Below are 13,626 nucleotides of genomic sequence, written 5' to 3'. Positions count from 1 at the left end.
CGGAATTCCTTTGTGGATCCTCTTGATCTGCTTTCTCCATGTTTCTTTGTCAAATCTCAGTGTCTCAGTCTGCACGCGAGTTAACCACGCCCACTTGACGCGGTAACGATATATACCGTCATACCTTCCAGCCCTATCATACGATGTGACTATTGCAGATGCACTATAGCTGATTAACACTTTTGACTGACACATCACTGCTTGACAGCACACAATGTTTAAGTCATAAAATCTTAATATTTTTCATGACTGTCTTTGAAGAACATATAAGTACAGGTCATCTGTCAGTCTTGTGCTAAGGTCAGTGTAAGTATAGCGTATAACACAAGTTTTTGTCCCTCATCCATCACTGCACAACATAATGATCATGCACTTCCTTAGTATGTGGTGTACAAAATTGTAGTTGTTTGAGTGCACTTGTTGATTTAGCGATCGCATAACCAGTCTGACAAAGAATGCTATGCAGACAGACTGGTCTATTGTGTCCTAGGACACTTTGAAAACAAAACTCCCAGCACTCACCACTCCCTGGCCACATACGCTAATGTGTGAGAACCAATGGATATTGTACACTAATGGGCACACTTACCTGAGATGGTCTGAGACTCAAATATAATGTTGTTTTTACAGTTAAAATGAAATGAATTGCTTAAAAATTTCATCTGGGGGTTGTCATTTTATGAGTATGCACCATATGACGTAGTGGAAACAAGGGTCATGTCAAGCATACTTGATTTGTCCTTTGATTTGTTAAATTGGATGGATGTTGAGGCTTGGTCTTGGCTTTATGGGTGATTTACCATGCGTTTTAAGATCTGGTTTGTGTTTGAAATATCATAAGGCTGTCTTTGACTGTTGATATGCTGAAGTATTCTTCCCTACAAATTGCATCATAAATGTTTGTGTTTACCACTTCTGTCCAACATATTTGTTTAGCCTTATACTAGATAATATCACATGTCCACACGTTAGTACTGTACCATTTAATTAGTATTAGACCACATCAGCACTGTTTGTTGAGATTACCTGCCTGATCAAACGATAAAATTAGATAATTAGATAGTCTTTTTATTGAATATTGTTGTACAAAATAAATAAAGATAAAAAGATATACACTACTGTCCAAAAGTTTTAAAGAAATTAATACTTTTATTTACTAAGAATCCATGCATTAAATTGATCAATGTTGCTTTTTGATCAGTGACATTAAAGACAGTTATAATTTTATTAAAAATTTCTATTTCAAATAAATGTTCTTTTGAACTTTGAATCCTGACAAAAATGTTAATCAGCACAACTATTTTCAACATTTTTAATAATAAGTAATGTTATTTGAGCACTAAATCAACATATTAGACTGATTTCTGAAGGATCATGTGACACTGAAGACGAGTAATGTCTGCTGAAAATTCGACTTTGCATCACAGGAATAAATTACATTTTAAAATAAAGAAATGGTAATAATATTTTACAATATTTCAGTTTTTACTTATATTTCAATCATATAAATGCAGCCTTAGTGAGCATTAAAGACTTCTTTCAAAAACATAAAAAAAAATCTTGCAGACCCCCAACCTTTAAAGAGATTTAGTTATCTACATTGTCATCTGCAGTTGAAAAACCTGCTTAGGTCGGCTATTAATTCATTATAATAAATCCATTGTCTCTGTTTCTTTGAGTGACTGCTTTTTAAAGAGACTAGAAATAAACATGTGGCAGTGACATAAGTATCATTCTTCTAATGTTTGAAATCCAGTTTTGATCTATGTGTGTATTTGTCTGATGATATTTTTGCATACACAGAGGCTATTGATGTCAAAACAGACTTCTGCAGGCCGCAAGCTGTTCCTCTAAGCAGCCAGATCTGTTCTGCTAGGTCACATGAGTTAACTTAGGAGTTCCCTAGTCTCAGTCATGTGACTCAACTTATTGCTGTTCAGAAAGGCCATTCATAAACGTGTACAGTGAAATGTAAAAACTGTAAACGTGAAAAGTGTAAACGTGAGTCAGCACTGAAAGCAAATCTGTTTGTATAGTTTTTATTTATTTAAAATTACCATAATGTTGATTGTGATTAGCTTATTTATTTTATGGTATTGGTTTTGGTATTGACATGGTAAAATGGATAAGAGAGAACATCTTATCTTACGAGACTGATACATGAGGCCTGCCTTTATGTTCAGTCTTTCTAAGCTCTGGGGCGGTGTTTTACTTCTGCAGTTGTCTAAAATTACATTGCCGTCATGCCATTTTTACGAGTTGTTTTTTTCAACTCGTAAATTTTTCAAGTGTTCCGACACACACACACAGCCTAAATAGTTGGAAACTGCTAGGTGGAACCAACAGATACAGTATTGTTTGATATGTCAGCCGTACATCTCTGTGATGTGCTTTATTTTGAGTAATGTAAGCTGTGAACTTCCATCTGAGCTCTCAGTAAAAGATGCACAGCGTATTAAGGCGATTTGTGACAACATTCCCCAAGTGCTTTGAACTCAGTGGAGTGAAGGATACAGTGATACCCATGGTGTCAAGATGTGCTTAACATTTACCCATTTAACATTACCCATTTGACATTTACTTGACAAGTTACCCATTTAGACTTTGCATAAGCCGCGTTTCCACCGCAGGAACTTTCCCCAGGAACTAGGGACTTTGGGCTGGTACTCGATGTGTTTACACCGCAGGAACCAGGGTCTAAATGAAGTTCCGGGTAAATATTTCCCCCTCCGATAGTCCCTGCTCATGAGGTAGTACTTTTTCAAAGTTCAGGAACTTTCAGGGGTGGGACTTGTGCGCTGCACAAGCTGATTGGTTGTGTTCACGCCGCATTTTGGTTGGATGATTCCACGCAGCATTTTATTTATTTTTAACCTCCCTTTTTAAAAAATCTATTGCGGTTCGTGTCGTGGCTTCATGCAGTAAGTGTTGTCTGTCTGCAAATATGGAATTTAATAAAAAAAACTGGTGGACTGGCGACGAGTTTCAGGCTTTATTAAGGGTATTTGTGGAAGAGTAAACTTTCTGCGCGTTTGTCCCAGCCATCTCACGTTCAATGTCCGCAGTAGCTGATAACATACAAATTTTATATCTAACGTTAGCATTACGAACTTACTGAACACGCTTTATCAGTGCTCGTCTCTTTTCTGCCATAGCTTTTATTATTAAGTCATTATGTTTACACATTGTCATCTATTGCAAGGCACTCCAAACCATGTTACAAATTTACTATAACAGGATTGAAATAGCGCTTTTGAGGTTAGTAACAAACAACTATTTACAAGACTGTCACTATTTATGATTGATAGACGGGGTTCAGGCTTTTTTTAAGCGTATTTGCGAAAGAGGAATTTTTTTTGTCCCAGGCATCTCACATGATAACACTGATAACATACGTTGTCTAATTTTATACGCATACGAGCTTTCTGAACACGCTTTAGTATCAGTGCTCGTCTATTTTGTTTTGTTAATTACCTCGTTAGTAAACCAATACATAACTGCAGCACAGTTTGAAACTCCTCCATAGCCTACTTATTATAAATGTGGCGCTCAAAACTGATTACTGTCCGTCGCAGACTGGGAGGAGCAGTTGCGCGCAGTTTACCTTCCCGGTACTTTAGACCGCGGTGTAAACGCATAAAGCAACCGGTCTGGGGCGAAAAAAGTTCCTGGGAAAAAAGTTCCTGGTACAAATTGTTCCGGGTAATTTCGGTGGAAACGCGGCTCTAAAAAGTACACTACCATTCAAACGCTTGAGGTTGGTAAGAATTTTTTTAAATGTTTTTGAAAGAAGTCCTTGGTTCATTTTATTTGATTAAAAATACATTTATTCCTGTAATGGCAAAGCTGAATTTGCTCCAGCATCATTACTCCAGTCTTCAGCGTCACATGATCCTTCAGAAATCGTTCTAATATGCTGATTTCCTGCTCAAGACACATTTCTTAGCACAGTTTAAAAAATTTGTGCAGCTTAATATGTGGAAACATGAAGTTCTTTTCAAGTTAATTCTTTGAATTAAACATTCAATAAACAGCATTTATTCGAAATGGAAATCTTTTTATTGTTATAAATGTCTTAACTGTCACTTTTGATTAATTTAATGAATTCCTGCTGAACAGAAGTAATTTCTCTAAAAAAAACAATTGGTTCTGTAACATCTAATGTTTCCTGCAGTAAAAAGCAGCATCTTTCCTGTGCTATCGGTCCATTGAGATCAATATCCCTTAATAATTTGAAGGAGTCTAATGATATCATCATGAGGAAATACAGACACGAGGAGGCCATTCACAGTGCAGTTGCTTTGAGTGTGACGGATTGTCATGTTTAACACCTTTCCTATGAGTTCTCTGCTCTCTATTTAGATGAATCAAATGACTTGATGGTTATATTCTGTGCCTCTGAGGTTTGAATGGGTGGTAAGCAAGCATGAAATGAAATGTTCCTCTTGTTCCCCTGCAGGCCCAGCAGATGTTGTATGCTTGTATGGAGAAGGTGGATGTTTCCAACACAGAGGGCTACGATCTCTTTCTCACCCAGCTTAAAGAAGGCCTGGAGAATACCTCACATGAGACGGCGGCCAATCACAAAGTGGCAAAGGTGAGTCCAACAGGAAGGAGGATGCATCATTCATAAGTCATCTCACTCTTCTAAGTGAGGAATTGTAAAAAAGTTCAGTGTAGAAGTATAATTAGTCTAATGATTTATCAACCCAGCCTACTATAGGTTGCACAATCACTATTTTTATCTTTCTGTGAGAATCAGTCAAGCCCATTTCTGCCTAATTGTGAAGTAATTTATTTCTCATAATTGCCTAATTTATATATTAGAATTGACTTTGTGGTTCACAATATTAACTTTACTTCTCATAATTATGACTATGTAGCTAACAATTACGATCCTATCGCAACAATCGCAACTTTATTCCTCATAATTTACTTTTATATAATCTGACAATTGTGACTTTATTTCTCCTAAATATGACTTTATAGCTCCAATTGCAAATGTATTTCTCCGAAATGATTCAAAGTCCCCACAGGACTTCATATTTCATACTTTTTTTCTTTTTCTTTTTTTTCCCGTAATTTATTATCTCACTATTACAAATTTCTGTCTTACAATTTTTGCTTAATTTCTCGCAATTGTGACTTTAATCCCTATTTAAAACTTTATTGCACACTTTATAATTTTTCTAAAGCAGAAAACATGTTTCAATTTAAAACATATTTTGTCCTATCAAGAATTGTTTTTATTTAATTCATAGCCATATCTGATTTGTCAGTGATGTGATTGTAGGATACATTCTTAAAGTGTTCTTCAATCACAGTGCTGGTCTCTCCTTCTCTTCCTCACAGACAATGTAGTATTGCTCATCTATTCATTATTGCGCAGTGCTGGGATTTAGCTTTATGTTTCAGGCCTGCAGAGCTTCTTGCAAGCTACTTTTTCTTAAAGTTGTGTACCCCAAAAAGTTGGATTAAAATCTCCTGACACAGTCTGTGTTGTGACATGTTTGCTGATGTAATGCTGTCTGACTGTGTTGTGTGTGTGTGTGTGTTTGTTAATAAGCAAGAATAGTTGAGTCATGTAGCATTACAGCTTATCGATTATTCATGAGACGCATCCTCACGGTGACTGATCTGTGCAGACACACACACACTGTATTGAACAGCGGTGCTGCAGAGCTTGGGTGGTGTATCAGTAGCCCTGCAGTAACAGGAGGATGATCAAAGACTCCCGCTGATACACCTGTGCCACTAAAGTTTGACGGAGCTGAGGTCCATCTTAAGACTCTCTCTGTGTTTGTGCATACTGTTCCATGTGCTGCTGTAAAAATGCAAAGAGAAGAGCACAAAGGAACACTCAGTTCACAGAGTAACGCATGATTGGGTGTGACTTTAGTTTGTGTTTGGACTCTCTGCTGCAAAACTTAACTAAAGGCCGCTTACTTCTAGCCTGGCTAACGTCAGACCTCTTTCTCATTGAGACGTGGTCTGGGAACCACATGTTCATTTTCTTGTATTTGAGCCGTGGTTTACGAATGCCCAGAGCCGTTTATTGGGCGCTACGAATGTCTATCAAATGTGCCTGTACGTAGCTCATAGCCAATCGTCTCAATTATACCAGATGACGTATGTAGAGCGACAGAAATTTGACGAGGAAGAAGACGATGGCTGAAGAAGATCCATAGATATAAACAAACTGCTTCGGTGTGTCGCATAGACGTCGTCATCGTCTTGCTGCTCCCTCCCCGTTCTGTGATTGGTCCCCTCGCTGAGGCGAAAATCTGGTCCATGGTATCCAGGCTGCCTAGCAGCGTGAATAAAATCGCGCTGCGCTCAAGGCAGCATGTGGAAACCCAGGCTAGCTTACTTCCTTTTGTTCTCTTCATTTCCAGTTTTAATGTACTCTTTTGGGATTTACATACAATAAAACAAATAAACAAATGAAAAAAAATATATATACAGTATATTAATGTGCCAGCAGTAATAACAATACCATTAAGTGATATCCATCGAATTGAAAATAATGACAAAATAACAAATAAACAACAAAATAAAATAAAATAAAATACAATTAATCAATTCAATGAAAATAGTTATAAAAATAAATAAAAATGTGCCAGTAATAATAAAATGATACAAATAAACAACAAATAAAAAAATATAAAGTAACAACAAAATAAAGCATAACAAGAAAACTAATATACTGTTAAATAACTAGGCATGTAACGATACATTGTTATATCGAGATGAACATGCGACGATATGTATCATTGATGTAAACGATATGATTTGTGATATAGAGTTAGTTTTATCCAAGGCTCGGCTTACTATATTTAGAAGGTAGGCTATAATTCACCCAAAAATTTAAATTCTGTCATCATGTTCTCACCCGCATGTTTCAGACCTAGAAGATTTTCGTGTAACTTCCAAACACAAATTAAGATATTTTTTATGAAACCTGAGAGATTTCTGTCCCTCCATTTAAAATATCCATTTAGACATTCCTCTAAAACTTAAAAGATCCAAAAAAATGTCATAAAGGCATCATAAAATTAACTATGAAAACAGTTGAGTGGTCTAATCCAAATCCAAGTATTCTGAAGAGACACGATGGCTTAATATGATGAACAGGTTTACAACAACGAGCATACTGTAGTAAACACGGACATTAAAATGCTTGCGTGACACGTGAAAACATGACAGTGAGTAAGTGCAGAATACATTTTTTGGGATGAACTAACCATTTACAGTTTGAGAATAGTAATTTTGATGTGCTTTCTTGCGATTAGAACTGTGATTGATTGCATTGATCATCTGAATCTAACACGCGCAGGACCAGCACCCCTCAAAGTGAAAGTGCAACCATTTCAATCACCATATCATATTTAGTTTTAGTAGTATGATTATTCAAAGCATTTTAGATAGTTTATTCTTATATGTAAAGTGCATTAATAGCGAGAGAGGCGGGACATAGTGAGCACGGGATAGTCACAGCAACCTCTCTTTATTTTGGCTTAAAATATTGCGATAGTATCGTATCGTGGTTTCAGTATCACGATTTGTTTCGAATAATGACATGAGTGTATCGTTACAACCCTAAAATAACATAAATAAACTTAAATTGTTTATTAAAATAAAATATTGAAAAACATATAAATAATTTACTAGTAATAATAAAATAACAGTAACAAGAAATATTGATAAAAAAACAACAAAAAATAAATTAACATCAAAATAAAGCATGTTAACTAAAATAAATTAAATAAATAGTTATTTTTTATAAAAATAAGATTAAATAAAAACTTTAAATGCAATCCATCTCTTTGCTTCTTTCTTTGCTTCTTTCTTTCGTTCTTTTCTTTCTTTCTTTGACACGAGGGCTGATCTTGAGCTCTCATTTCTGGAGTCTCTATATCAGATGCAAAATGTGTACAGAGAGCAGCGATTTCTTTAGTCTTATGTGGACAGTGTCTACAGATCACATCTGTGTAATGAGAAAACAAGATAATCGGTTATTATCGGCTCCTTTATTTACAATCTGTGTTTATTAGAACACTTTATAAATGCTGATCTTGGTATTTTTACATGTCATATTTATCTAAGAGGGACGAAACTGATCCTAGATCAGCATTCTTAAAATAAATTGACCAGTGACAAGTTAATAATGGCGGCATGTTTCTCCCTGCGTCCTCCAAACCATCAGTATATTACTGCAGTCCTGTCAGTTTTGCAGTGGACCATGGCATCAGCCTCATGTGCTAAAATGAAAGTAAGTGCAGCATTCCCTCGTGTAGTCATCTAAGCACCCTTTTTTCCCCTGCAATTTGGCTGACATCCAGATCGCACTGCTGTAACAATGAGCATCAGCTACGGTGATGGATTTCTCACTCACTGTCAAATGACCCCTGTCAGACCTCTACACTGGGTTCTGGAACTTTCCTGGCTCTTGGAAAGTTATTTCACATTGCGTTTGAACATGGGAGGTTTAAATGAGAGTGAAGTTTATATAAGCCAGGATTTCTGATTTCTGGAAGCTTGTTTAGACTTGTTCAGACTTTTCAGATTAGAAATGTTGAGATGCTTTGGCCTGAAATTAGGCAGCCAAGCTTGAAAAATATTTGCAGGTGTTACAGACTCCTAACAAAGACGTGCAGCATCTAGTATTTCCATTTTCCATCTTGCATGCCTATCTGCTGTGAATGCTGTTGAAATTTAATGTCTCTCTCTGTCTTTTTTCTCTCTCTCCAGTGGGCGACCGTGACCTTCCATCTCCCTCATCACGTGCTGAGAGTGGTAACAAGTGCCATCGTGAACGAGCTCAAAAAGCTGAATCAGAATGTGGCGGCCCTATCGGTCGCCTCTTCGGTCATGGACAGACTCTCCTACCTCTTACCGAGTGGAAGGCCAGAGCTAGGTGTTGGACCCGGACGCTCTGTAGACAGGTAACTGCATGAAACAGGGCCACTTCCGTTTTTTTTGTGTGTGTGTGATGGCATAACAGCATTCTGAATTGTAAATGTTACCTTAAATGGTGCTTGAGAGGTGTGCTATTACTTTTACAAACAATCAGACTTTCCATTATCACTTGATGGGCGATGGGACTTATGTTGATGAATGGACCAAAGCCACATCCATAAATCTGTAAATCGTTGAGATTTGGTGTCTTTCAGCTGGTTGCAATATGGAAAAACCTCTAAAAACACCCACAACACCTTAAGTAACCACACTAAAACACATTGAAAACCACCCAGAACACCCCATATTCATGGTTGCAGGTTTATCCTGGGCAAGCACATCTCATGTTTTCTAAATAAAGTGTAAAAAGCTACTTTTAATTATATTGAATTTCAGGATGTAGACTCATTTGTTGGTCTGTTTGAGGTTTGTGTGCTCTTCACCAAAGATCTTGTTTCATTTAATATTGTTTGTGTGATATGTATAGGTCTCTGATGTACAGTGAAGCTAACAGGAGAGAGACGTTCACATCCTGGCCTCATTCTGGCTACAGATGGGCTCAGCCTGATCCAATGGCCCAAGCGGGCTTTTATCACCAGGTTTGTGTCATCACCATGGCAATGATTTTTTTTTAATTGACTCACCTTTAAATTTTGCCCTAACTTTCTCTTCTCAGGTCCTCTTTGCTTTGCTTTTTGCGTGGTATGTTTTGTTTTTGGTTTCTTTTTTCGCTGTTTGAATGATTCCTCATAAGCCAGGGCAGGGATGGAAATTAACTTTTTTGTCCACCGGCCACTGTGGCTGGTGGATTTCAAAATCTACCAGCCACTCAATGTTTTTACCAGCCACTTTCTTGTTTTTAACCTACAATGTGTAACTGCATGTGAAAATTAATACTACAAGATCTACAATACTTAAGCAGTTTATTTAATCTCAAGTCTCAATGAAATACTGATATTTTCTCTTTCTTTCTTATACACACACCAGGCACGGCGTTATGGGTGCGTTAGCCCACCCACTTTTCAACAGGCCCACCCAAAACTTTTCTTCTTCAAATTTTTTTTTTTTGTATATTCTCATTTTGTCAAGAACTATAAAAAATTGTCAATAAGCTCATAATTTGTGCTAAAATAGTCAAAATGTTTAGTTTTAAAAAATTTAAAAAGCTGGTTATGTCGTTTTTGATGTTTCTGCGCAAATTCAGCAGACAGTGGTTCGGGTTTGTTCCGATCAGAGCTCGTGAGCATTTCTGAATATTCCGCTCCACTCGCTCATTCCGCAGGGTCGCTCGCTCAACCCAGAATGGCCTGAGCCTGGTTCGAAAATATGTTGACCCTGGATCACAAAACCAGTCTTATGTTGCACGGGTATATTTGTGGCAATAACCAACAAAACATTGTATGGGTCAAAATGATAGATTTTTCTTTTATGGCAAAAATCATTAGGATATTAAGTAAAGATCATGTTCCATGAAGATATTTTGTAAATTTCCCACCTTAAATATATAAAACATTTATTTTTGTGAATGGATGCAGCACTATCACCAACAGAAATGGACAACTTTAAAGGCGATTTTCTCAATATTTCGATTTTTCTGTACCCTCAGATTCCAGATTTTCAAATAGTTGTATCCCGGCCAAATATTGTCCTATCCTAACAAACCATACATCAATGAAAAGATTATGTATTCAGCTTTCAGATGATGTATAAATCTCAATTTAAAAAAAAATTACCCATAAGACTGGTTTTGTGGTCCAGGGTCACATATGTGGAATAAGGGCTGCCTCCGACTTAAACATTTTTTTTCTAGTCGACTAGTAGTTGTTCATTTAAGCCATTCATGGACAAATCGCCCCTGTATATTATTTTAATTATGCTACTTAAATAGGCTGTATAGCCTACACAGGATAATGAGCGTTTACGTAATACAGCTGCACTCAAGCGCACGACCGCATGCTTAAAGCTAGCCACAAAGAACCGGTAAAAGTAATGATTATGAATGTGTCTAAAATAGCAAGGAGACATTTAATTATTTATTAATGAACTGGTGTTTTCTTTGTCGCTGCAAAGATGAAGTTGACGATGCGGATTCGCCATGAACGCCAGAGAGAAATGAACATTTCATATGGATTTCACAATCAGAGAGCCTATTTCTTTTGGTTTTGAATATTTTCGTTAAAAAAGTAGACATTTCGAGCTTTCTATAATAGATAGCCTATATTTCTAAAATCTGTGAGGCACAAGCTGAGTTTCGGCGCCCTTCAGTTCACGTGCAATGCAAGTGATCATGCCGGCGCCTTATTACATTGTCTGCTATATATTTTCTTCTTATTGATCAAAATTAAGATACAATTTATACAAAACGAAAATCTTTTAAAAAGAGTTTTTCTACAAAACAAAACTCAATGAAGTGGTCAAAATCATGTCTTACATGTCATGTCTCCAGACATATTTGCGATATGATGTATCATCTTTCTCGGCGACCAGCGCCGTTGCTAGGAGGGCGCCAGTGCCTCTGCCTCGCGAGTGGATGATAGCCCTGAAGACGCCTAGCAATGGTATACCTTTAGTGGTAGTATACCTTTAGTTAAGTTATACCTCAAAAGTCTTCGTAGCGCGCTAAGAGACAACGCCAGGTATGATGCATAATGGAGATTACAAAGCGCTCTTCTTTGGTCAGAACCATGGAGAGCGATCACGGATAGGTCCGTCCTATGCACCGACACTTTTTACAATGCAACAAAATATTTAAAGAGCATCAAGCTATTAAAATCTATATTATACGCACATATAATATAACAGTATATTAGTAAGTAATTTTTATTAGGTTAAACAGTGATTGAATAACGTTTTTAATTTAAGGCCCACCCACAATTTGTCTGGCCCATCCAAAACTGAAATCCTGGTGCCGTGCCTGATGCACACAATCTTCTGAAGCGTGTTGACGACATACCGAGCAGAACTTGTCTCGTCGTAAACTAACCAATCGCAGTTAGTACTCCCCATTGTCTGCTTTTCTCCATCGTTCTTTAAAAAAAAGTTTTTTGACCTTCGCCTCTTTGTCCACTGGCTCCTCCTGAGATGTTTTCTCTGCAACGCCTGCGATGTAACGCCACATTTTTTTTTTGAAGGTGTGCCTCCTCTAAAAGTGTCTGCCGTCCGTGTGAAACAGTATGCTATTTTTATTTACCCGCCACGGTGGCCGGTAGGTGAAGCGAGTTTACCCGCCACAACACAAAATCACCCGCATTTTGCTGGTGGCGGGTGCTAATTTCCATCCCTGAGCCAGGCTCATAAGACTACAGGAGTTTCAGATGGAAACTCTAGGTATTTACACCTGAAAAATGTGGTGGAAATGTGGTAACAACAGGACTGCCTTTATAATGTGTCCTTGTATAATGTCTACAGAAAGTCGCCACAACACAGTATCCATTATGTTTACATCCACTTCCCCATGAGGTGCTAAATCTGGCATGATAATCTTAAAAATATATTGTAGTGTGTGATGTGCCACAATTTTCAAATCTTGTAGTGTGGGCAGGTTTGAGATTTGAAAGAAGAAAATCTGTGAAGATTCTCCTTATGTGTGTAATGCACTCTTTTTCGAACCGATTTTACTATCTGTTAGATTTAAAATCTCCTGTAGTGTGATCCCGGCTTTAATGGCCGCTGACTGATTGTGAAAGCCGGATTGTATCACTATTTGGAAGTGAAATAATTTTGAGCCCAGACTAGGTCAACAAGAATGAAAGGAAACAAATTTGAATTATACAGACAGTAAAAAAGAAGAAATAAATCCGGGCTTATTTAAACATTAACCGTCAATTAATGTTTGAAATGGATATTATGAGATCAAAGATCATTTCATGAATGTTTTGATTTCAGTTTTATTTTTATATCTGGGAATTCCCGATGCTGCTATGGTACCTGATGTATTGTCTCTACTCGTGTCACCATGCATGCCAAGAAGGGTTGAGCTGCGCTGTAACCAAGGAGACCACACTACTCCTCTCACCCATGTTCCCTGTTGTCATGCCAACCGAACAGAGTGAGGGGAGAACAGTGGCTCTGTGTTGTGGATGAAAGGGTGATGCCACAGCAAAGGGACATTCTGTTAGTTCAAGACATAAAGAACGAAACTGGAAAATGTGATGAATTATGAACTGAAGTTACCTTAAAGGACTGTCCTGAAAATAAAGTTGGACAAAACAAAAGAAAGTAAAAAAAAATCAAAGCGCTCATTTGGGTCATGTGACACTCTTTGACTATTGCATTTATAGTGTGCAATGATTTATCGTCTTTATTCACTGCACAACATCGGTTTATTTACCTGTTGTCTTTTGACTGGTCTTTTTTTTATCTGTTTAGTGAGATCCCTGAATGTCTCTTTGCACTGTAGATGGCGCTAACAGCTCACTCTTCTTCCTTCTAGCCTGCATCTACAGGTGATGACCGGGCCATGTGCTTCACCTGCAGTGTGTGTTTGGTGTGCTGGGAACCTACTGATGAGCCCTGGTGAGAAGCATCCCACTAAAATCAGCCCACAATGTCACACTCACTCTCACAGCAGAAAAAACACTGCTATGAAAAGCTTTAAATAAATGTACCTTAACGAAGGCCAAGAGCTGCAATCCCTCCAATTGCTATTAACCATTCCATCACTACATT

The 13,626-nt window shown here is 37.4% G+C and overlaps 1 protein-coding gene across 12 annotated transcripts in view; it reads left to right on the top strand.

The window, feature by feature from the left end:
* The window catches only part of birc6 (baculoviral IAP repeat containing 6), a gene marked incomplete at its 3' end in the record, with an annotated part of 100,754 nt that overhangs the window by 5,631 nt on the left and 81,497 nt on the right, over nt 1-13,626 (top strand). For all 12 annotated transcript variants that reach the window (XM_082143011.1, XM_082143010.1, XM_082143009.1 and 9 more), the window contains exons 3-6: nt 4,460-4,597; nt 8,752-8,945; nt 9,446-9,557; nt 13,391-13,473. In XM_082143011.1, the coding sequence (XP_081999137.1) occupies nt 4,460-4,597; nt 8,752-8,945; nt 9,446-9,557; nt 13,391-13,473 (527 nt within the window). The remainder of the gene's footprint in view (nt 1-4,459; nt 4,598-8,751; nt 8,946-9,445; nt 9,558-13,390; nt 13,474-13,626) is intronic.

The sequence above is a fragment of the Leuciscus leuciscus genome (assembly GCF_965113295.1).
Source record: "Leuciscus leuciscus genome assembly, chromosome: 17".
Classification (NCBI taxonomy): Eukaryota; Metazoa; Chordata; class Actinopteri; order Cypriniformes; family Leuciscidae; genus Leuciscus; species Leuciscus leuciscus.
This window is presented reverse-complemented; position numbering and strand designations above follow the sequence as displayed.